The sequence below is a fragment of the Pleurotus ostreatus genome (genome assembly GCF_014466165.1).
Source record: "Pleurotus ostreatus strain PC9 chromosome Unknown scaffold_2, whole genome shotgun sequence".
Classification (NCBI taxonomy): Eukaryota; Fungi; Basidiomycota; class Agaricomycetes; order Agaricales; family Pleurotaceae; genus Pleurotus; species Pleurotus ostreatus.
Window position 1 is genome coordinate 4,493,248 of NW_023503157.1, and position 23,983 is coordinate 4,517,230.

The 23,983-nt window shown below is 48.2% G+C and overlaps 2 protein-coding genes across 2 annotated transcripts; one reads left to right on the plus strand and one right to left on the minus strand.

Annotated features, from left to right (window-relative positions):
* Positions 1 to 339: 339 nt before the first annotated feature.
* On the plus strand, positions 340 to 6,655 carry PC9H_004450 (uncharacterized protein; the record flags this gene model as incomplete). Its single annotated transcript, XM_036774034.1, has 8 exons — positions 340 to 394; positions 443 to 1,805; positions 1,855 to 2,316; positions 2,368 to 2,852; positions 2,903 to 3,639; positions 3,693 to 5,090; positions 5,140 to 5,526; positions 5,579 to 6,655. The coding sequence occupies 8 exons, from the start codon at positions 340 to 342 to the stop codon at positions 6,653 to 6,655; spliced, it is 5,964 nt and encodes a 1,987-aa protein (XP_036635507.1).
* Positions 6,656 to 6,697: 42 nt separating this feature from the next.
* On the minus strand, positions 6,698 to 8,514 carry PC9H_004451 (uncharacterized protein; the record flags this gene model as incomplete). The annotated part of the gene is made up of 6 exons (XM_036774035.1): positions 6,698 to 7,123; positions 7,188 to 7,469; positions 7,519 to 7,635; positions 7,687 to 7,854; positions 7,913 to 8,208; positions 8,256 to 8,514. 6 exons carry the CDS (start codon positions 8,512 to 8,514, stop codon positions 6,698 to 6,700), a joined length of 1,548 nt encoding a protein of 515 aa, XP_036635508.1.
* Positions 8,515 to 23,983: the final 15,469 nt, after the last annotated feature.

The window sequence follows — 23,983 nt, forward strand, 5'->3', positions numbered from 1 at the left end:
TCGATCGACGCCGACGGGAACCGTCTGCGTGCACCTGATCGGAAATCTGATACGCCAAGCGACGATCACCTTCTACCCGTCCACCAGTCATGTACGCCTGCTTCTCTGTCGTACGGAGCCAACCGACATTCACGTTTAAGTCGGACGCCTGAGTGAATTCGTCGACGCCCTCCTTCTTCTGAACCCCCTCTCTCGCGCGTTCTCTCTCCCTGAATAACGTTTGTGGTCGCCACAAAGTTAGCAAGATACGCCTGATTGCTTTGCCTGCGAGGAATATCCTGCAGCCAAACGCACGTCTGTCGATTTGGCCTGCTAGGAACATCCTGCAGCCCTTTTGCAATGTCGAGCCCGGGTGCCGAACCTCAAGAAGACGACATCAGTATATCCGTTAAACGTGAGTAAACGTACGCTTACCTGCTCATAACGACTCATGATTGTGTAGCTGGCGTTGTCGTGAATTTTCAACGGCTAGATGGTTTCTTTCACTGCTCTTGCGACTTCAAGACGTCGCACGAATCCGCCTTCCGACGGCATTATCGTGAACACCATTTGGACGAACCGTCTGGCGGGTTACTCGGGAGCGTATCTCGAACCTTTAGCTATGTCGCATCCGCGTTTTCGACTCCATCGTTTCGGAGGAGACATAGTCCTGCGCTAGAATATGAGACATCCAGTAAACGCAGGCGTATCGACTCGATACCAACTCCACGATTATCGATGCACGAGTCCTCTCGAGCCTCACCTATCCGATCCCTGTTCTCGACGCAGATACTCGCAACGCCAACAACCTTAATCCGCCCCGCTTTTTCACCGAAACACACTGACTTCGACGATGATAACGAAGACTCGATGTCGACATCCTCGTTTCGTATTCCTCCGCCAGGTCGTCTTTATCAACCGTCGCAGGCATTATCGTCAGGTCCACCGTCGAAGCGAGGCAGCATCTCGTCTATCGCGTCAATAGACTCTCAATCCAACGAAGAAACTGACTATGTGCAGCCCGTTTTGTCTGAACAACGTCTAGATCTTCAAACAGCCCATTCCTATATCCGCTCAGTCGGCCTTTTCGTTCACAAACCAACCAACATCACTGTTTGCGTACAATGCGCGAGCGGCGTATCCGCGGAAAATGCGATCGCCCATATTTCCAAGGCCTCATCGGGATGCAGGAGCTCTATATGGCGTTCACTCGACGTGGACTATATCGAACGATGTTTAAGATTATGCGATGCGTTTGAGCCTATCCAATTCCCTTCGCGCGAGTCTTCTACAGACGCAATTCCCGTAATACCCGTTATACAAGGCTGGCTATGTACCGTCGACCCATCCTCGCAATGCTTCAACGAGTGTTTTGCATCGGAGAGAGCGCGTGATCGACACTTTTTCGAGAATCATGGAGATATCGTCGACCGTACCAAGCATTACGCTCCTGTGAAAATACAGAGGATCTACAAGTATCGTGGCATTCAGCGATGTATCCGCGTCAACACCCTCCCCCTTAGCATTGAGCCTCCCCGTTACGACGCGTTTCTAGCATCTATTCCAGGGCATGAACCCTTGCCAATGTCAGACACGGTGTCCCTGATAACGAAGCCGACCGTATTCGAGTCTATTTTACATTGGGATACAGCATTAATTGGCGTCGACATCAAATACCTCAAGTCATACCCTCACCCGCCGTACGCAGACGCCCAAGACTACGATAACATGCCAGACATGATTGTCCGATACATCGTCACTATCGCAGAGGGTGTAAAACACGGGGGCCATCGTGAATTATTACAGCAAGTTCATTCTCCAGAGGTGTAAGTCGTTTTCTTTGCTCGAATAAGTCGTTCTGACTTGACGCGAAAGGACGAAGCTCCATCATTCCCCACTTCCATACCCTAAGCAAAAGTCCACGTTGGACAGTTACGCCCGTATATTTTCTTGTTATTTGACGATGCTGGTTCGTAGCGTCAAACAGCCCATCCCAGGATACCCCATTCACATGACCGCCGAGCAAACAAGACTCAGCTCCAGAGTGTATACGTCCTCCAACGATGACACCATATCCGAAGAAGACCTGCATTCCCACATACACGAACTGGCTTGGGCCCTATTATCGAGCCATCCAATAGAACACGCGAAGAGCGAGCTCAATACCCCCATACTTCGCTTCCTCATCGCGCATCACCTCGTGCCAGACGGCGATGGCAACTTCAAGAAAGCACAAGCGCTCTCCCATACGCTGAGCGCGATCCAATGGTGTTGGCAGGCCATAGGGTACACAGAGTGTCTCCGTCATGCCGCAGAATATACTGACGACGCTTTTGGGTGAGTTTTTATGTTACTACAATCGATAGAAGACTTACGTTCGATAACAAGAGCATATCGAGACCGAGTCAAGCCGTACCTTCAAGAGTTGGAACGTACGCCATTCACGACCCTCCGGACGATTATCCACGTCAACACTTCAATCGCCAAGTCAGAATATTCTCTTCCTAGGTTCGTAATGGCGATGGACAAGACATACTTCAGCGTAGATGGGCACCCTATCCCGTTCGCCAAGTTCAAAGAATACGCCGTCGGCCTGATATCGAACGCGGAATCTAAACTCGACGCGATACTCCGTGGTTGGCAGTTTGACGATATTGACAAGAAAATCAAGACCGCTTTACAGATAGGCGACCCTCAAAACACATACTTAGACAGATTACACGACGTGGGTGTGGGGTATTCGTTCTTTTCTGACCCTCGCAATCACCTCAAAAACGAACGCAACCTTCTGCTCAAGCATTTCCTTCGAGAAGGTTGCGACGAGTTCGCCACAAGTATACCTGGCGCCGCGCCATCGGAGATATTCAAACCAGGTAGGGTTCTGCCGTCATTCTGTCTGACACCTTAGCTTACACGTTTCAAGTCAACTGTCGTCTTTGGCTAGACGAAGTTGACTCTCTAGTCAGCACGTTATACGCGGCGACCGTCACCACCTGGCCAGGCGCTGGTAGAGGCTCCGAACTCGACCATCTGACGTATCGCAACGATCACGGAAAACGGCATATGTTCTTCATCAACAACATCCTTACTTTCGTGACGTCGTACATCAAGACTCAGCAGATAACTGGACGCGCTCCATTGATTCCCCGTGGCGTCGACCCGCGTCTCGCTAGAGTGTTGATCATCACTATAAACTTCGTGTATTACGCAGCGTCAGTGATATCGGCCCAATTTAAGCAGCACAAACAGGCTATTGCATATACTCGATACGTGTTCGTATATCACGGAGTTCCGATGAACGCAGAACGTATGACCCGTGTTCTTCGAGAGCATACTATGCCCGCTTTTCACGTAGAGTTCGGTATACGGGATTGGCGACACGTTATGAAGTTTGTACTGCGGCACAAGGCTAACATCGCGCTCGAGGCCACGGACGAAGAAGAGCAGAATAAGGACCCCTTGAACTCGCTGTTCGGGCATAGTGGTCGTATCGGGGACAGTGTATACGCTATTGAGAGTTCTGCATTGGACTCGATATCTACCGTAGACGTGACTCGCGCACAGAGATACGGTATTGGCTACCAAAAGTATCTCGGACTCTGGCCCGATCTGTCGAGTATAGACCTTGTAGATGACGAAGAGAGTAGAGAACTTGCTACAGTAAGCGTTTCGTTTACGGTCTATGTTTTACTTTGGTTAATACTGTTGCATAGTGTACCCGCGATACGTCTACCAACTCTAGCAATCCCCGAGACGCTGCCGATCTACTGGAACGAGCTCTTGAGCGTCTTTTACCGATAATAGGCGACCACCTTTCATCTATGGTTGCGGGAGCTCTATATAACGGTCTACCCCACCCTGCGCCCCCGTATCTTCCGTCTTCGTCCGCTGTAAACGTCCAACTGTCTCGTCTCGACGTCGTGAAGAAGCTATACGGCTCTGAGAGCTTCCGATCCCCTCAGCAAGCAACCATGTTCGAGTATATATTGCAAAACACGTATACGGTCGTCGGTATACTCCCGACCGGGGGTGGGAAGTCTCTCATGTTTTACGGTCCACCGCTGGCAGAAAAGGACGGCATTACCATTGTTATCTCACCGTTTGTCGCCTTGGCAGACGAACAGTTTGAGACGGCCCAGCAACTGGGTATACCCGTCAGTCGTTGGCCCTCTTCCGCTACAGATCTGTCGTCCACTCGTCTTCTCGTTGTATCTGCTCATGCAGCAGGCACAGCCGATTTCGTCCGATTTGTCCGCGCATCCGCTGAGATGGGCCTTATACGGCGCATCATCTTTGACGAAGCCCACCAAATAATACTCTCCGCCCAATACAGGCGTTGCTACGACACCCTCCCACTCTTGACTCGTACTGGGGTCCAAGTGCATTTCCTTAGCGCCACGCTACTTCAATGCAGCATCGACGAGATCATTCGAATCTCTTGCATTCCTGTGGACACCGTACATGTAATCCGAGCCCCCACGTTTAGACCCAATATCTGCTACGATGCTCAACACTTCTCAAACAATTCCGCCCTCAGCGCGTATGACCAGATGATGAATCAGGTCGAAGAAATATGCTCAGAACACGTGGATCAATTGGATGAAGACGGACGAGTGCTCATATATTGCAGCTCATACAGGGAATGCGACGACGTGTTCGAACGAACTCGTTACCCCATTCATCGTGCCAAAGGGTCTACTGGCGATGACGACGAAGACGACGCCAAGAAGAGGCAAGCGGTTGCACATGACTGGAGGGCTGGGCGCCCCAAAGTCTTGATTGCCACCACTGGATTTGGCAACGGTATTGACTACGCGCACGTCAGAGTCGTCATCTCCGTCAACGCTCGTAACGGCAGTGATGCGGTACAGCAGACGGGTCGCGCTGGTCGCGATGGAAAGCAAGCATACGCTTACATCCTTGGGTCTCTACCGCTGCTGGCGTCCGCCGTTCCTGATCCAGACTTTGCGGGCGTTGCCATCATGAACATGTTGTATGCGAAAAGGGACTGTATACGTATATGCATGGGCGAATTCGATACCGAATCATATAGCTGTGTATCTCACGGTAGCAGTCGAGCGGTTTTATGCACGCGCTGTAAGAGTTCGGAGGTAAGTCCAATAGACCAAGCCTCGTATACGTTGGCTAACGCTCACCTAGTTTACCAAGTCCATGTCTCTAATACCAACTCAACCAGGGCCTCGCAATTATCGCGTCCGCTCAACCAATACACCCGTCGTCTCATCTCAGATCACGCGCCCATCTCCCCATATCAATACCTCTCTTGTGCCGCCAGACAGCAAACGGCGATATATTCCTGGATCCGTCGACAGACCTCCGCAACCAACCGCAAACTTGATACACACAATCGACGACATATCAGACGATATGATAGCCGTTCATCCGTTCGACACTCCCGCCTCGCCAGACGATCGTTTACTGACACATAAGGCATATCCAACACCTGCCAGTCCCTTGCATACCGTCCAACGATCCCGAGCATCTAAACAATCAATGTCGAGACCATCAGCTATCAATTCATCCGAGGTTTGTAGGCACGTACGTTCTATTGCGTATAATATACTAACCACCCTTTTAGCTATCTCTACCCACAATTTCGGCACATCGGCAGAAAGGAAAAGGTCGTACCAATGCCACACATGAAACTAGCATGCCCCCCCCTCTTTTGCCCCAAGAGCGGGGTATAGCCAGAGGTCAACCATCCGTTACGCCAGACGATGATGTATTCAGCTCGCACTATCCGAATGTCCACGGCAACACGGGCCAGCCATCGGGCCAATCCGATCGATCAACATCGAGACCGTCTACTACGCGTTACCAGCTCACCCTACCATCCGTCCCGACGTATAAAGGGCCCACGTTACCCCATATTGTCGACGCTGCGTCCCCGCCAGTGGACATAGGCAACACACGACCCTCTGATACGTTACATACGAAGAAGCAAGCTCATCGACACAACACGGTCGTCTCTACGTTTACAACTTCGGCATACGCCTCTCCGCGTGGTCTTAGTGAACCAGCACCCGCACGATCCATCTCCGATCTAAGAAAAGAGGCAGTCGACGAGCGGCAAGAACTGTCGGATGTTCGTCGGGGGCATTTCGCGATTATAGACCAGTTCTTCTCTATTCGCCCGGCCACATGCGTTATATGCTGTTTACTCGGCAATGCGCATACTGGCTGCCAGGAAAACCTCTACATGACATGCGAGTCGGGTTTATTCAACCCTTGGCGATCATCGGTTAACTTGTCGGGCACTGTGACGGCGGCGAGCGAATTTAATAAATTTCGTACCACATTGCGTTTCCAAGAGGATCAACACGTTTGTTATCATTGTATGCGACAAACCGATATAGACGCACACCCGCATGTAACTACAGTCAAAACGTGTGACGAGTTTGCGGACGTGATCAAGAACTTTGCATGGGCGGTATATTGTTTACCGGCCGCTTGTTCCGAAGGTCGAGAAGAAGGCCGCAGGTGGAGGAAGGCTCTACTCGATACGTTCGACCCCCCACCTCCGACAACCCGCCCAGACTTTGAACAATGGTTATCGACAACTCCCGACCCTCAAGGACTTAATATCACTAACATATTGATGTTGTGTATCCATTGGACTGTGATGTATAAAAGCCACAGATGGCCGCCGCCGTAGGATAGACGTTACGTATATGCATGTGGTACACGGTGTAGTCGTTTAATCGTACTCGTTTGTTGTCTCGTCACTCCCTCCGTTCTCGCCACTCCCGCCAGTCTCGTCACTCCCATCGTTCTCGTTATCCTCTCTGTCCCCTCTGACTGCACGCTTCCCGCGCCTGATGCGTCGTTTCTTGATAAAATCTGCCACATAGCCTGCTACGGTATCGTCACCTGTTATGAACCTGACGGTCTCGATTACAGTGTGATCGTTGTTATCTTCATTACCGTAGTGATACTTGACCATCGGGGCTTCGACATCGTAGCGCAATTCATCGGGGTAACGGGTAGCTTCGTCTCCTACGGCGTAACGATGGGGTATGTTGTCGAAGAAGAACTGAAAGAACGATCCGAAACCTGCGCTATGTTGGTCTTTGCTATACCTACTCGCGTTCCAGCGACTGTCTAACAAGACGATCGAACCGAACTAAAAATACCATCAGAATATTATCATTTGCATAACTAAGACTAATGCTTGCCTCGTTGTAAACAGATAGCGTCCAATTACGCGCGGTCACAGCTTTGTGTTCGATATCTCTAAACCTGACGCGAGTTTTCTCGAACCAGGCCTGGAACTCCTTCGACGTCAGTTCGCTCTTCGCGTGTTGGATCTCCTTATGCTTCAAAATCTCGAACGAGTCGGTAATATATTTCGTCTTCCATGCCCTCCCGCGGCTTCCCCATTCCTCGGCCATTTGAATCTGCACGATAATCGACAGAACATTCTGGACGAGATCATGTACCTTTGACTTTGATTCGAACGTGGCCAACGACTGTTGTAGACGTCAGTACGATAATTTACATATTTGCGAGTCGACCCACCTTGCTCCAGTTCCCCATGCGCTCCATAGAATCTTCCGACTCATTCACCAGCGCGATCGCTTCGATTTGTACCCTGAAATTCCCGTCTTTTCTGACTACTTCCCCGAACCATGTATCCTGTATAATCGTCAAAAGGATCCGTATACAAGGTAATGTGTAGTCCCTCACCAAGTCCTTGCTCGTAAGCTTCATATAACCTTGCAACAATCGAGCAAACGACGTGATTTCTGCATCTCTATGATCCCCGTTCTCATAACCAATAGTACGGCGCCACAGAGAATGAACGCCGGCTTTATTCTTCATATTTACCGATCGAATAATGAAATCTAACTGCATCTAAAATACAGTACCGTTAAGTACGTGATAATAGATAGAATGAGCAGAATAGACTTACGGCATTTGCCTTCGCCCGTTCTTCGTTCTTGGTAGGCTGAGTAGGCTTAGGGTCGTCTTTGTTGCCCGAGTCATCCTTATTGTCGTCCTTGGATGTATTCTTATGCCCAGCCCTCTTTCCCCCGCTTCGCCTGGTCTTCTTTCTGGATGGTTTGTCAATTGCAGTGCCATCTTCGTCAGTTCCATCCGCTTGGTCGAGCAACCGCTTACTGGACGCGGTGGTGGTGTCCACTTGCGTAGGCGGCCAAGTGATAATCTCGTTATCCAATACCACATGAACCTCGTCTGCTATATCGTCTACAAACGAGTTGGTACTTATATGCGCATATATAGACAACACGTACCCCATGAATCTTCTTCTACATCGTATTCGCGGTCCCCTTGCTGCCTTCGCTGCAACTGTCGAAGCGCCGCGATCTCGGTGGCCGTGACTTTCTCTAGGAATATTATGCTAGCCTCGATCTCCTTGCGATCTAACCCTTCATCGCCATCGATCATGTTGCTGACATCGACTTCTTTAATTAGATTACGAGTATTCACGAGCAACTTGCAACCCAGTTGTATCAGGGCCTTAACGCGTTTCATGGCGGACGATTCAGACATTGTATAGGTGAAGAAGGACGAGTCGTTCGTGGCGACGAGAGGGATGATGGATGTAGAGGACGAAGAGGCGTATTGCGTTGACGAACGCCCGACAGTGTTGTTCTTATTTGGATCACCAAGTGCCAAACACGATCGAAAGTGGCCATTTCGGTCATCGGAATACGGAGACGACTTGGTCTGTGCGGTGACAGCATAAGACCTCGCACTATCCGTGCTTCCTTTCTTCCCTACCACCACGTCAACCCTCCCCTCATCCCCTGTCTACGCTACCGCCATCACCGTGTCCAAAGACGCGGAGAGAACGAACTAATATAGATGCCACGACTGACGCGTATATAGCCCTTGCTATCTACGACAAGATGATGACCATTCATCTGCTCGCGAACGCCCGTCGATCACGTTGGGTATTCACTTAATACGACGCGTTCAACTCCCAATGTATAGGCCTTCGGGACGTCTACGTGCCCCCCGTCGCCATGAGCCGCAAGTACATCAAGGCCATCGAGCGTGCGTTACGGACGGCGAGAACGTTATTCGAACAGGCCAATGACGAGCGATCCGGAGACGCTAAATGTACGTGGACACCACGTTGACCTTGGCCTTTTCAGCCTATCATCTAGGCCTTGGGGAGGGGGGCGGATAAGGATTGGCATGAATCGTATGGTCGACGGGGTATTGCCATCGCCAAGCTCATTACAAGCGTGGAGTAGACAGGATATGGATATACAGTACGGGACGTTCCCAGTACGATACATCGGGCATCCCGTAAGATCTATACACGGTACAGGATGTTCCTAGTACGGCGTATTCGCAGCGATCCACTAGTGAAATGGGACATCGGTACAAGAGAGTTCTTAGTACGGAGTCATCGATCGTCACGATCCCTGCAATCGAGTAAATCGTCATCAGTAACCACCCCACGACCTTGGAAAAGGACTGACTTACCATCAACCTATAGCACCCGATCGACCACAGACGCGTTCTCCTAGAGATATATACGTATGAGAGAGCCATTAGAATATCTCAACGACAATATATACACACTCACCTATCTATATTATCCGACGGATTACAGGGTGTAATCGGTCGACCTCCTCCAAAGTGGACGCAACAACTTCACACACCTCCGTTAGGGCCTACTGATGGAGAATCACCTTGTCGCGTCCACCTTTTCTTGTCCCGCTGTCCCTCCACGCCCCCTTCTTCGTCGAGAATCTCGCTGAGCGTAGCGAAGCAACCGTCGCTCCCCAACCCTATCCACTGAGTCCTGGCCTAATGCTGGGTTAATTTTGACCAAAACTTATACTTTTGACCTATTCACCCCCGTTTTTTGACCTATCTATATTATCCGACGGATTACAGGGTGTAATCGGTCGACCTCCTCCAAAGTGGACGCAACAACTTCACACACCTCCGTTAGGGTGTTCTGATGGAGAATCACCTTGTCGCGTCCACCTTTTCTTGTCCCGCCGTCCCTCCACACCCCCTTCTTCGTTGAGAATCTCGCTGAGCGTAGCGAAGCAACCGTCGCTCCCCAACCCAGGGTTAGGTGACGAAATATGTCCGGGCATGTTAGGAGAGTATACTGATCAAATTCCTACGGAGATATCTGCCCTCCTCCTCATGCTACAGCCCAAATACCGTTTCGGTACGAGGAGGAACAGGGCCCAAGTCGCAGGATGTGGGCCCAAGTGGACGCGACAAAATCCCATCTCTAGGTATACCTTCAGGCTATATGGGAAACCTTGTTGCGTCCACTTGGGCCACTTTCTCCTTGTTCAGCAGCTGCATTACTACCTGCAAAACCACTATACTGGTTCCATGGGTGTGGGAAATGGGCCCAAGTGGACGCAACAGCTCACCAAACCTCCCAATATATATTCCCTAGGACTGGGTCGTTGTTGCGTCCACTTGGGCCCACCTGGGCCTGACCTGTGGAATTATCTTTGTGTTTTATTTAATGTGCCCCTGTTCTCCTGTTCTCCTGACCTGCCTGTTCAGGCAGCTGAGTTTTCGCATTTTCTCACAGTCACAACTCATTACAAGTCCGACCTCATCACAAAATTAGTTTCTCACAGTCAGTAGCTCATATTAGGGACTTCAAATTCCGCTCTAATGACACTTTTTGTAATGAAACATGGTCAGAACCTGCTCCAATTGCTTAGGTATATAGGAGGATGTTGTTCAGAATAACAAAAAACATAAGATGCAAAAACTCCGAAGTAGTTAGGGCCATTTTATGGCAGTCAAGAAGGGCAAAAATGCGAACTTAAGTAGCAAATAGTGAGCTACTGACTTAGGGATTGATTTTCATGGCTTGCTTGAGTGGACAAAGTTGTTCAGAATGTAAAAAAACATAAGTCCGATGTGTGGAGCAATCTGTAGCACCAGGTCCTCTCATTTAAATTCAGCAAAAATGCGAAGTACAGCCAGAAGGTGACTCCTAGCCCCCCTAGATCATGTGCTTACAGAAAACCTCTGAAGTATTCTGTAAGCACATGATCCAGGGGACTCAAGGGGCATTCCCACCAGCAAAATCCGCTCCAAGTGCCTTTTTTTATTCAATACAAGGCCAGGACTGGCTCCAATCTCTTAGGTATGTAGAGTTAAGTTGTTTAGCATCATGAAAAACATAAAATACAAAAACTCCGGAGTAGTTATGGGCCTATCTATATTATCCGACGGATTACAGGGTGTAATCGGTCGACCTTCTCCGTTCGCGGCGCAACAACTTCACACACCTCCGTTAGGGTGTTCTGATGAAGAATCACCTTGTCGCGCCGAGTTGCGCCGCTTCCCCACGCTCCAGTGCCCCCTTCTTCGTCGAGAATCTCGCTGAGCGCAGCGAAGCAACCGTCGCTCCCCGACCCAGGGTTAGGTGACGAAATATGTCCGGGCATGTTAGGAGAGTATACTGATAAAATTCCTACGGAGATAGCTGCCCTCCTCCTTGTGCTGTAGCTCAAATACCGTTTCGGTACGAGGAGAAGAGGGTGCCAACGGCCAGGATGTTGGCGCGACTCGGCGCAACAAGTACCCATCTCTAGGTATACCCTCAAGGTATATGGGACAACTTGTTGCGCCGTGTTGCGCCGCTTCCTCATCATCCAGCAGCACGTTTACTACCTGCAAAACTACCATACTGGCCCCAGCCACTTCAAACAGTGGCGCAACTCGGCGCAACAGCTCCCCAAACCTCCCCATATATATTCCCCAGGACTGGGTCGTTGTTGCGCCGAGTTGCGCCACCATCTGAGGAAGCTGTGGAATTATCTTTGTGTTTTATTTAATGTGCCCCTGTTCCCTCTTTCCCCTGACCTGCCTATTCAGGCAGCTGAGTGTTCGCATTTTCTCACAGTTACAATACATCACAACTCCGACCTCACTACTAAATTAGTTTCTCACAGTCAGTAGCCCACATTAGGGACTTCAAATTCCGCTCTAATGACACTTTTTGTAATGAAACATGGTCAGAACCTGCTCCAATTGCTTAGGTATATAGAGGAATGTTGTTCAGAATAATAAAAAGCATAAGATGCAAAAGCTCCGAAGTAGTTAGGGCCATTTTAAGACAGTCAAAAGCTGGAAAAATGCGAACTTAAACAGCAAATACAGGGTTAGTGACTCAGGATTTGATTTTCATGACTTGCTTGAGGGTAGAAAAGTGTTCAGAATGCGAAATTACATGAGATACAATTGACAGTATATAGCTAGCATATTTGATGGACAAGCTACAGTCTCCAAAATGCGAAATTAGCAGGAAGAATGAGCTGTACTGCCTCAGGATTTGATTTACAGGTCTTGTTTGAGTGGACAAAGTTGTTCAGAATGTAAAGAAACATAAATCCGATGTGGGGGGCAATTTGTAGCAACAGGTATTGCCATTTAAATTGAGCAAAAATGCGAAGTACAGCCAGAAGGTGACTCCTAGCCCCCCTAGATCATGTGCTTACAGAAAACCTCTGAAGTATTCTGTAAGCACATGACCCAGGGGAGCTAGGGGACATTCCCACAGGCAAAGAACAACAAAATTCGCTCAGAGGGCCTTTTTTTTTGTGAGTACAAGGGCAGGACTTGTCCCAATTACTTAGGTATATAGAGGAAAGTTGCTCAGAATGATAAAATACATAAAATGCAAGAACTCCGAAGTAGTTAGGGCCATTTTAATGCAGTCAAGAAGGGCAAAAATGCGAACTTAAGTAGCAAATAGTGGGCTACTGACTTAGGGATTGACTTTCATGACTTGCTTGAGTGGCAAAAAGTGTTCAGAATGCGAAATTACATAGGATACAATTGATAGTATACCATTGGCATATTTTAGGGACAAGCTACAGTGTCCAAAATGCGAAATTAGCAACAAGATTGATTTATAATGCCTCTGGATTTGATTTTTATGACTTGCTTGAGTTGTTCAGAATGCGAAATTACATCGAACTGATTCAATACAATGTAAGATTAGAGGGTGAACCAGCAGCATCAGAAAGTACCAATGAGAAGGGAAGTCTCATCTTCCTTTAGTTTGTTCTTAACTCAAAGATGCAAAATCTATACTGACGTCCTGGCGTGGGAAAGTGTTATGGAAGAACTGTATAGCTAATTTACAGTTGAAGCGGAGTCCGAAATTATTATCTGACATCAATCCATCAATTTCTCTTCTTTCTTCTTTACCACTATCTGATCTTTGAGTGAATTGTTGTTCAACTGAATCCCTCAACAACTGCTTAGTTTTAGTTACTCCGTCTTGCTATACCAGTTTTCTACTACATAAATTGATACAGTATATACAAAAACAGATCAAATACATATAGTATATATAAAAAAAATGGCCTCTTTACTTCCTTTTGCTCAAGTTCTTGATAAATTTCCTTCTTTACTATCTTCTGATGCTTTACAACTTCCTCCTCCTGTAAAAATTCAAGTAGAGTCTGATGTTGTTAGTGCAGAAAGCCCTAGCGAGCTCAGTAGTTTACTGTCAGAGTTTGAACTTGGGCATTTTATTCTTGATTTGAATTATGCTCAGCCTCACCCAGGTACATTCTTTTCCCATTTTGAAGACCAAACTGATACATTTTTGCTAGATCAACGACCTCTGATTCCCGGCCATGTTCAGCAATTCGTCAACGACATTGAGAGTGGCCTGTTGGGTCCGTATCATCAGAACAGCCCTCTACTCGTCATCGCTCAGGGCCCTTGCCCAATCGTTACCGGCCCTGGCATATGGAGTCATCCTATTGTCGATGGCAAGCCTGTTGAGTTCCTGGTCATTGCTGGTCAGCATCGTCTTGCTGCGATTTGCGCCAGTAACCTCTGGCTGAAGCACTGGAAATGTTTGGTTTACCGTCGCGGTATGTTGAATCTTCTATTTTCAGTTGCAATAACTCACTCTTTACTCAGAGCTGCTTGATTTATCCAAGCCCCGGACTATGGAGCTCTACATGGCGCAGATCAACGAGAGGCAAACAGCGCTGGAGAACTCAGACGATGTTCTTCTTCCCTCGGTTATTAATGTTCTCATGGCTTGCTACAGCCATGGGAACAGGAATACTATCGCTGCAAAAACAATTCGGTCATTCCCCAACCGCGGTTATCTCAACTTCATTTTACGCATGCCTGCCGCCTTACGCCCATTACGAGATCTGCTCATCACCTGCCCCGACTTCGCACAATCTAGCAAGTTCGACATTATGATGAAAGAGTTAGGTGCAAGTCGCAATCCTGAGGTAAGGGCTCTCTTTAAGATTGCACTGTGAACTTATCTGTCTTGCGTATAGCTGGTTGCTATGATCTTGGAGACTTGCAAAGCCCATGGAGAGTTTCTATCCACTGGCGCGATACTTCGGCTGGAGCGGCTTTGCAACGCAGAGGACACAGACCAGCACTGGGGTAACAAGAGATCTCTGTTACGTACAGCGTGGTATGCATCCGATGCCGTCTCGTGGAACAGAGTCTTCAGTGGAGTCGTCAATAAAACACTCCTCAAAAGCTGGGTTGAACACTTGCCTACTTTACGCGGCTATCCTTGCGAAACATGGGACGATACTGAGTTCGTTCAAATGGGCTTTGAGTTTCACCACATACATGACGACTTTGGTATGCTGAACTCACGTTTGGTAAGCTATATGATTAATATACTGCTGCATACACACTCATCAAAATATTAGATGTTGACGCCTAGATCCTTTGTTGCGCGTCCAATCCGTGATGGTATCATGGCTCTTCCTCAAGGACATCCCATGCAAGTCATACATATCGTCAATACGATATTGCGGTTTGTAAGTCTATAATATTTGATGGTACTATTTGTAACTGAGAATATGCTTATTAGCTGATTGTAATCCTGGGTGACCCACAGTCCCTAGTATCAATCCTGAGTGTTGCAAAAGCTGCACCTTTGGATGATGAACAGCAATATCCCATGCTTGCCCTCAAAAGTGCCTTGCCTTTTTGTAAACCAGACAGCAACTTAAAGCTGGAGAACATTCAACAAGATAAGTGGCCACGAAAGGTATGATATTAGCTCAATTTAAAATCACTACACTCACCACTTTGGCAGCTTGTGGCTTATCTTTTGAACCATGGCTTGGTTCTATGGGCAGAGATCGACAAACTCTTCCCTGAGGACACGACATTCAGGAAGTTCATATGCGGTGCAAAACTCAAGAGCGAAGAAGTTTCCACTTTGTTTACCAGGGAGATCACTGTGGCACTCATAAACTTAGCTCATGTTCCGTCCTGGCATGCCCTTCTGAAGCAGTTTCTCTGCATTCAAACCGACACTATATTGCCTGGATTCCCCCCTGGTGCAATGTTTTTGTCTATAGCTAGTTCACCGTTTGTACGCACAGTTCAGCCATTGGATCCCATCGCTTCATCGTCTTCCTCATCACATCCTGCTGCTTCGACCTCCTCAAATTTACCACCACCACCTTCACCTTCACCACCACCACCACCGCCACCTTCACCTTCATCACCTTCGCCACCACCTCCTCCTTCGCCTTCACCACCTTCGCCGCCACCACCGCCTTCGCCTTCACCGCTTTCGCCGCCACCACCACCACCTTCGCCTTCACCTCCTCTTCCTCCTCCATCAAAGTCCCCAACGCCACCCTCTCGCACTCGCTCAGTCACGCCACGATTACCTTCTCCTACACAAAGGCAGACTTCACCAGATCATACTGAGCCGCATACTCCACCACCTCCTTCGCCGGCTCTTTCAGCAAGTCACCTTCAACTATCAGCTCCTCCATTGCAAACAGCATCACATACGCCTCGTAATTCGTCTTCTTCCCCAACTCCACAACAACCTATCTATATTATCCGACGGATTACAGGGTGTACATCAGCACGGGCTGCCAGGAAGCCCGTGCTGTCGGAGTCTACACCTGTTAGTCAAGCTACGAGTAAGTCAGTACGTATTCTGTTGGTCATACACTCACTGTGGCCTTCCAGGAAGCCCATGCATGCAAGCGGCCACATATATTCAGTCCACCTACAGCATGGGCCGCGTGGAAGCCCACGACGAGCATACGTACGTCTCCCCCCATTGTATAAAGTTTGTATACCCTACTTACCATACATTCTCATTCACAACGCGGGCTGCCTGGCCGGCCTACGACGTGTGTCGACCCAGCCGTAGGACTTACAGCCCTCCATTCAGTGGGCTTCCTGGCCGCCCATACGGTTGGCTTAGCATTGAGACTCTCACCGAAGACATCACCTCACGCTGGCCTCATCGTCGACTGAGTTATTTCCACTTGATTCTACGGCTCAAAAATTCCTCTTTTCTATGTTTTGTAGTGCATACATTTCTGTTCTTCATCTCACTGGGCCTCCGCGCCCGCCCCGTACTATGTATTGTAGTTAATATACTGTTGTTTATATGTCATGATGAACGTACCTAAGTCACTTCATCTGTGGGTGGGGGTGCTTGGCGCAGTCTACGTCGCATTTCCCTTCGTCCTATCTATATTATCCGACGGATTACAGGGTGTAATCGGTCGACCTTCTCCGTTCGCGGCGCAACAACTTCACACACCTCCGTTAGGGTGTTCTGATGAAGAATCACCTTGTCGCGCCGAGTTGCGCCACTTCCCCACGCTCCAGTGCCCCCTTCTTCGTCGAGAATCTCGCTGAGCACAGCGAAGCAACCGTCGCTCCCCGACCCAGGGTTAGGTGACAAAATATGTCCGGGCATGTTAGGAGAGTATACTGATAAAATTCCTACGGAGATAGCTGCCCTCCTCCTCGTGCTGTAGCTCAAATACCGTTTCGGTACGAGGAGAAGAGGGTGCCAACGGCCAGGATGTTGGCGCGACTCGGCGCAACAAGTACCCATCTCTAGGTATACCCTCAAGGTATATGGGACAACTTGTTGCGCCGTGTTGCGCCGCTTCCTCATCATCCAGCAGCACGTTTACTACCTGCAAAACTACCATACTGGCCCCAGCCACTTCAAACAGTGGCGCAACTCGGCGCAACAGCTCCCCAAACCTCCCCATATATATCCCCCAGGACTGGGTCGTTGTTGCGCCGAGTTGCGCCACCATCTGAGGAAGCTGTGGAATTATCTTTGTGTTTTATTTAATGTGCCCCTGTTCCCTCTTTCCCCTGACCTGCCTATTCAGGCAGCTGAGTGTTCGCATTTTCTCACAGTTACAATACATCACAACTCCGACCTCACTACTAAATTAGTTTCTCACAGTCAGTAGCCCACATTAGGGACTTCAAATTCCGCTCTAATGACACTTTTTGTAATGAAACATGGTCAGAACCTGCTCCAATTGCTTAGGTATATAGAGGAATGTTGTTCAGAATAATAAAAAGCATAAGATGCAAAAGCTCCGAAGTAGTTAGGGCCATTTTAAAGCAGTCAAGAAGGGCAAAAATGCGAACTTAAGTAGCAAATAGTGGGCTACTGACTTAGGGATTGACTTTCATGACTTGCTTGAGTGACCAAAAGTGTTCAGAATGCGAAATTACATAGGATACAATTGACAGTATATACCTAGCATATTTTAAGGACAAGCTACAGTCTCCAAAATGCGAAATTAGCAGGAAGAATGAGCTGTACTGCCTCAGGATTTGATTTTCATGGCTTGCTTGAGTGGACAAAGTTGTTCAGAATGTAAAAGAACATAAATCCGATGTGGGGCACAATTTGTAGCAGCAGATATTGCCATTTAAATTGAGCAAAAATGCGAAGTACAGCCAGAAGGTGACTCCTAGCCCCCCTAGATCATGTGCTTACAGAAAACCTCTGAAGTATTCTGTAAGCACATGACCCAGGGGAGCTAGGGGACATTCCCACAGGCAAAGAACAACAAAATTCGCTCAGAGGGCCTTTTTTTTTGTGAGTACAAGGGCAGGACTTGTCCCAATTACTTAGGTATATAGAGGAAAGTTGCTCAGAATGATAAAATACATAAAATGCAAGAACTCCGAAGTAGTTAGGGCCATTTTAATGCAGTCAAGAAGGGCAAAAATGCGAACTTAAGTAGCAAATAGTGGGCTACTGACTTAGGGATTGACTTTCATGACTTGCTTGAGTGGCAAAAAGTGTTCAGAATGCGAAATTACATAGGATACAATTGATAGTATACCATTGGCATATTTTAGGGACAAGCTACAGTGTCCAAACTGCGAAATTAGCAACAAGATTGATTTATAATGCCTCTGGATTTGATTTTTATGACTTGCTTGAGTTGTTCAGAATGCGAAATTACATCGAACTGATTCAATACAATGTAAGATTAGAGGGTGAACCAGCAGCATCAGAAAGTACCAATGAGAAGGGAAGTCTCATCTTCCTTTAGTTTGTTCTTAACTCAAAGATGCAAAATCTATACTGACGTCCTGGCGTGGGAAAGTGTTATGGAAGAACTGTATAGCTAATTTACAGTTGAAGCGGAGTCCGAAATTATTATCTGACATCAATCCATCAATTTCTCTTCTTTCTTCTTTACCACTATCTGATCTTTGAGTGAATTGTTGTTCAACTGAATCCCTCAACAACTGCTTAGTTTTAGTTACTCCGTCTTGCTATACCAGTTTTCTACTACATAAATTGATACAGTATATACAAAAACAGATCAAATACATATAGTATATATTAAAAAAATGGCCTCTTTACTTCCTTTTGCTCAAGTTCTTGATAAATTTCCTTCTTTATTATCTTCTGATGCTTTACAACTTCCTCCTCCTGTAAAAATTCAAGTAGAGTCTGATGTTGTTAGTGCAGAAAGCCCTAGCGAGCTCAGTAGTTTACTGTCAGAGTTTGAACTTGGGCATTTTATTCTTGATTTGAATTATGCTCAGCCTCACCCAGGTACATTCTTTTCCCATTTTGAAGACCAAACTGATACATTTTTGCTAGATCAACGACCTCTGATTCCCGGCCATGTTCAGCAATTCGTCAACGACATTGAGAGTGGCCTGTTGGGTCCGTATCATCAGAACAGCCCTCTACTCGTCATCGCTCAGGGCCCTTGCCCAATCGTTACCGGGCCTGGCATATGGAGTCATCCTATTGTCGATGGCAAGCCTGTTGAGTTCCTGGTCATTGCTGGTCAGCATCGTCTTGCTGCGATTTGCGCCAGTAACCTCTGGCTGAAGCACTGGAAATGTTTGGTTTACCGTCGCGGTATGTTGAATCTTCTATTTTCAGTTGCAATAACTCACTCTTTACTCAGAGCTGCTTGATTTATCCAAGCCCCGGACTATGGAGCTCTACATGGCGCAGATCAACGAGAGGCAAACAGCGCTGGAGAACTCAGACGATGTTCTTCTTCCCTCGGTTATTAATGTTCTCATGGCTTGCTACAGCCATGGGAACAGGAATACTATCGCTGCAAAAACAATTCGGTCATTCCCCAACCGCGGTTATCTCAACTTCATTTTACGCATGCCTGCCGCCTTACGCCCATTACGAGATCTGCTCATCACCTGCCCCGACTTCGCACAATCTAGCAAGTTCGACATTATGATGAAAGAGTTAGGTGCAAGTCGCAATCCTGAGGTAAGGGCTCTCTTTAAGATTGCACTGTGAACTTATCTGTCTTGCGTATAGCTGGTTGCTATGATCTTGGAGACTTGCAAAGCCCATGGAGAGTTTCTATCCACTGGCGCGATACTTCGGCTGGAGCGGCTTTGCAACGCAGAGGACACAGACCAGCACTGGGGTAACAAGAGATCTCTGTTACGTACAGCGTGGTATGCATCCGATGCCGTCTCGTGGAACAGAGTCTTCAGTGGAGTCGTCAATAAAACACTCCTCAAAAGCTGGGTTGAACACTTGCCTACTTTACGCGGCTATCCTTGCGAAACATGGGACGATACTGAGTTCGTTCAAATGGGCTTTGAGTTTCACCACATACATGACGACTTTGGTATGCTGAACTCACGTTTGGTAAGCTATATGATTAATATACTGCTGCATACACACTCATCAAAATATTAGATGTTGACGCCTAGATCCTTTGTTGCGCGTCCAATCCGTGATGGTATCATGGCTCTTCCTCAAGGACATCCCATGCAAGTCATACATATCGTCAATACGATATTGCGGTTTGTAAGTCTATAATATTTGATGGTACTATTTGTAACTGAGAATATGCTTATTAGCTGATTGTAATCCTGGGTGACCCACAGTCCCTAGTATCAATCCTGAGTGTTGCAAAAGCTGCACCTTTGGATGATGAACAGCAATATCCCATGCTTGCCCTCAAAAGTGCCTTGCCTTTTTGTAAACCAGACAGCAACTTAAAGCTGGAGAACATTCAACAAGATAAGTGGCCACGAAAGGTATGATATTAGCTCAATTTAAAATCACTACACTCACCACTTTGGCAGCTTGTGGCTTATCTTTTGAACCATGGCTTGGTTCTATGGGCAGAGATCGACAAACTCTTCCCTGAGGACACGACATTCAGGAAGTTCATATGCGGTGCAAAACTCAAGAGCGAAGAAGTTTCCACTTTGTTTACCAGGGAGATCACTGTGGCACTCATAAACTTAGCTCATGTTCCGTCCTGGCATGCCCTTCTGAAGCAGTTTCTCTGCATTCAAACCGACACTATATTGCCTGGATTCCCCCCTGGTGCAATGTTTTTGTCTATAGCTAGTTCACCGTTTGTACGCACAGTTCAGCCATTGGATCCCATCGCTTCATCGTCTTCCTCATCACATCCTGCTGCTTCGACCTCCTCAAATTTACCACCACCACCCTCACCTTCACCACCACCACCACCGCCACCTTCACCTTCATCACCTTCGCCACCACCTCCTCCTTCGCCTTCACCACCTTCGCCGCCACCACCGCCTTCGCCTTCACCGCTTTCGCCGCCACCACCACCACCTTCGCCTTCACCTCCTCTTCCTCCTCCATCAAAGTCCCCAACGCCACCCTCTCGCACTCGCTCAGTCACGCCACGATTACCTTCTCCTACACAGCACGAGTAAGTCAGTACGTATTCTGTTGGTCCTACACTCACTGTGGCCTTCCAGGAAGCCCATGCATGCAAGCGCCACATATATTCAGTCCACCTACAGCATGGGCCGCGTGGAAGCCCACGACGAGCATACGTACGTCCCCCATTGTATAAAGTTTGTATACCCTACTTACCATACATTCTCATTCACAACGCGGGCTGCCTGGCCGGCCACGACGTGTGTCGACCAGCCGTAGGACTTACAGCCCTCCATTCAGTGGGCTTCCTGGCCGCCCATACGGTGGCTTAGCATTGAGACTCTCACTCGAAGACATCACCTCACGCTGGCCTCATCGTCGACTGAGTTATTCCACTTGATCTACGGCTCAAAAATTCCTCTTTTCTATGTTTTGTAGTGATACATTTCTGTTCTTCATCTCACTGGGCCTCCGCGCCGCCCCGTACTATGTATTGTAGTTAATATACTGTTGTTTATATGCATGATGAACGTACCTAAGTCATTCATCTGTGGGTGGGGGTGCTTGGCGCAGGTCTACGTCGCATTTCCCTTCGTCCTATCTATATTATCCGACGGATTACAGGGTGTAATCGGTCGACCTCCTCCAAAGTGGACGCAACAACTTCACACACCTCCGTTAGGGTGTTCTGATGGAGAATCACCTTGTCGCGTCCACCTTTTCCTTGTCCCGCCGTCCCTCCACACCCCCTTCTTCGTTGAGAATCTCGCTGAGCGTAGCGAAGCAACCGTCGCTCCCCAACCCAGGGTTAGGTGACGAAATATGTCCGGGCATGTTAGGAGAGTATACTGATCAAATTCCTACGGAGATATCTGCCCTCCTCCTCATGCTACAGCCCAAATACCGTTTCGGTACGAGGAGGAACAGGGCCCAAGTCGCAGGATGTGGGCCCAAGTGGACGCGACAAAATCCCATCTCTAGGTATACCTTCAGGCTATATGGGAAACCTTGTTGCGTCCACTTGGGCCACTTTCTCCTTGTTCAGCAGCTGCATTACTACCTGCAAAACCACTATACTGGTTCCATGGGTGTGGGAAATGGGCCCAAGTGGACGCAACAGCTCACCAAACCTCCCAATATATATTCCCTAGGACTGGGTCGTTGTTGCGTCCACTTGGGCCCACCTGGGCCTGACCTGTGGAATTATCTTTGTGTTTTATTTAATGTGCCCCTGTTCTCCTGTTCTCCTGACCTGCCTGTTCAGGCAGCTGAGTTTTCGCATTTTCTCACAGTCACAACTCATTACAAGTCCGACCTCATCACAAAATTAGTTTCTCACAGTCAGTAGCTCATATTAGGGACTTCAAATTCCGCTCTAATGACACTTTTTGTAATGAAACATGGTCAGAACCTGCTCCAATTGCTTAGGTATATAGGAGGATGTTGTTCAGAATAACAAAAAACATAAGATGCAAAAACTCCGAAGTAGTTAGGGCCATTTTATGGCAGTCAAGAAGGGCAAAAATGCGAACTTAAGTAGCAAATAGTGAGCTACTGACTTAGGGATTGATTTTCATGGCTTGCTTGAGTGGACAAAGTTGTTCAGAATGTAAAAAAACATAAGTCCGATGTGTGGAGCAATCTGTAGCACCAGGTCCTCTCATTTAAATTCAGCAAAAATGCGAAGTTAGCATGAAGAATGAGCTCTATCCACTGAGTCCGGGCCTAATGCTGGGTTAGGCCGGACCAATATTATGACTTTTTGGCCCATTCAGGCCCTTTTTCTACTGAAATGTAGACCAGAATCAAGTATAAGGTACACAATAAGTATTATATGCGTCTGAACTACAAGCGTTAGAGCTCGCGCATGCGAGCTCTAACGCGAACTTACAATTGAATTTGCACTGACACGTACTAAACACTAAGTAGCTTTAGGGATATTAGGGATTATTAGGACTTTAAGGCTTCGGGTTTCAGAACGTTTATTTCAGAGCTCGTTTACGAGCGATTGTCTCGGTGGTTAGGTTAGGTGAGTGGGCAAAGTTATGGACTAAGCATTGCCTACAAGCTAGAAGTGTTAGAGCTCGTTTACGAGCTCTAACATGGACTCACTACTGAATATTCAAGTATCAGCACATATATATACATCGGAAATCTATGCTACACACTATCTACAAGCTCACAGCCATTCTACTCTTGACACCCCATCATGTGATGAGACTGCGCCCGCATAACAGAGACATTGCTGCGAAGGGAGGTAGAGGAAGATAGGGGCTCCCTCGACGAGGGAATGGCTTCAGGGGATTGCGCTGAAGGGAGGCAAAGGGAGTGATGTGATACAGGGGCCCACACCAGTTGGGGATAGCGTTGGGAATGGCAACGAAGGAGAGGTGCACGTCATCATGTAGTGACACGCACATGACATAGGGGCCCCACATGGTTGGGATGGCCTCAGGAATCGCGTCGACGAAGAGGCGAAGGGAGGGATGGGAGATAGGGGCCCCCCACATTGTGGGGGGTGGTTGCGGCCATCTCGGTGAAGTGGAAGAGGACAGGGCTGCCATTGGGGCACGGACATGCATGTCATCACACCGAAAGAGACAGGGGTCCCTCAAGTTGGGGGCGGTTTTGGCAATTGCGGGGGAAGCAGGCAGCAGAGGGAGCGATGGGAGATAGGGGCTCCCCCGGTGAGGGAGTGGTTGCGGTCATCTCGGTCGAAGGAGGGCGCGGTCAGCGAGACAGCAGCATCGCAACCCATCCAGTAGCCGCCAGGCTAATCTACTGCGTGTCAGTGCATATATGCGCATGGACTCAACAGCAACGTACCACGGTAGTGCTACCAGTTGTAGCCTAGTCCTCTGCGCCCTACAGCCCTCCTGTTCTACCCTCCGCCTGCACCTGTACGCCCGCTAGTCAATACCCGCGTGTCGCCAATATCGCGTTTGACATGAATATATGCGCCCGTATGATTCCCCCTTGAGCTTCCTCTGCGAACCACGACTGTGGGTGAGGGCACTAAGGGGGACGTAACGTGGTCGCAAATTTGAAGACGGCGGTAGAGTGAGG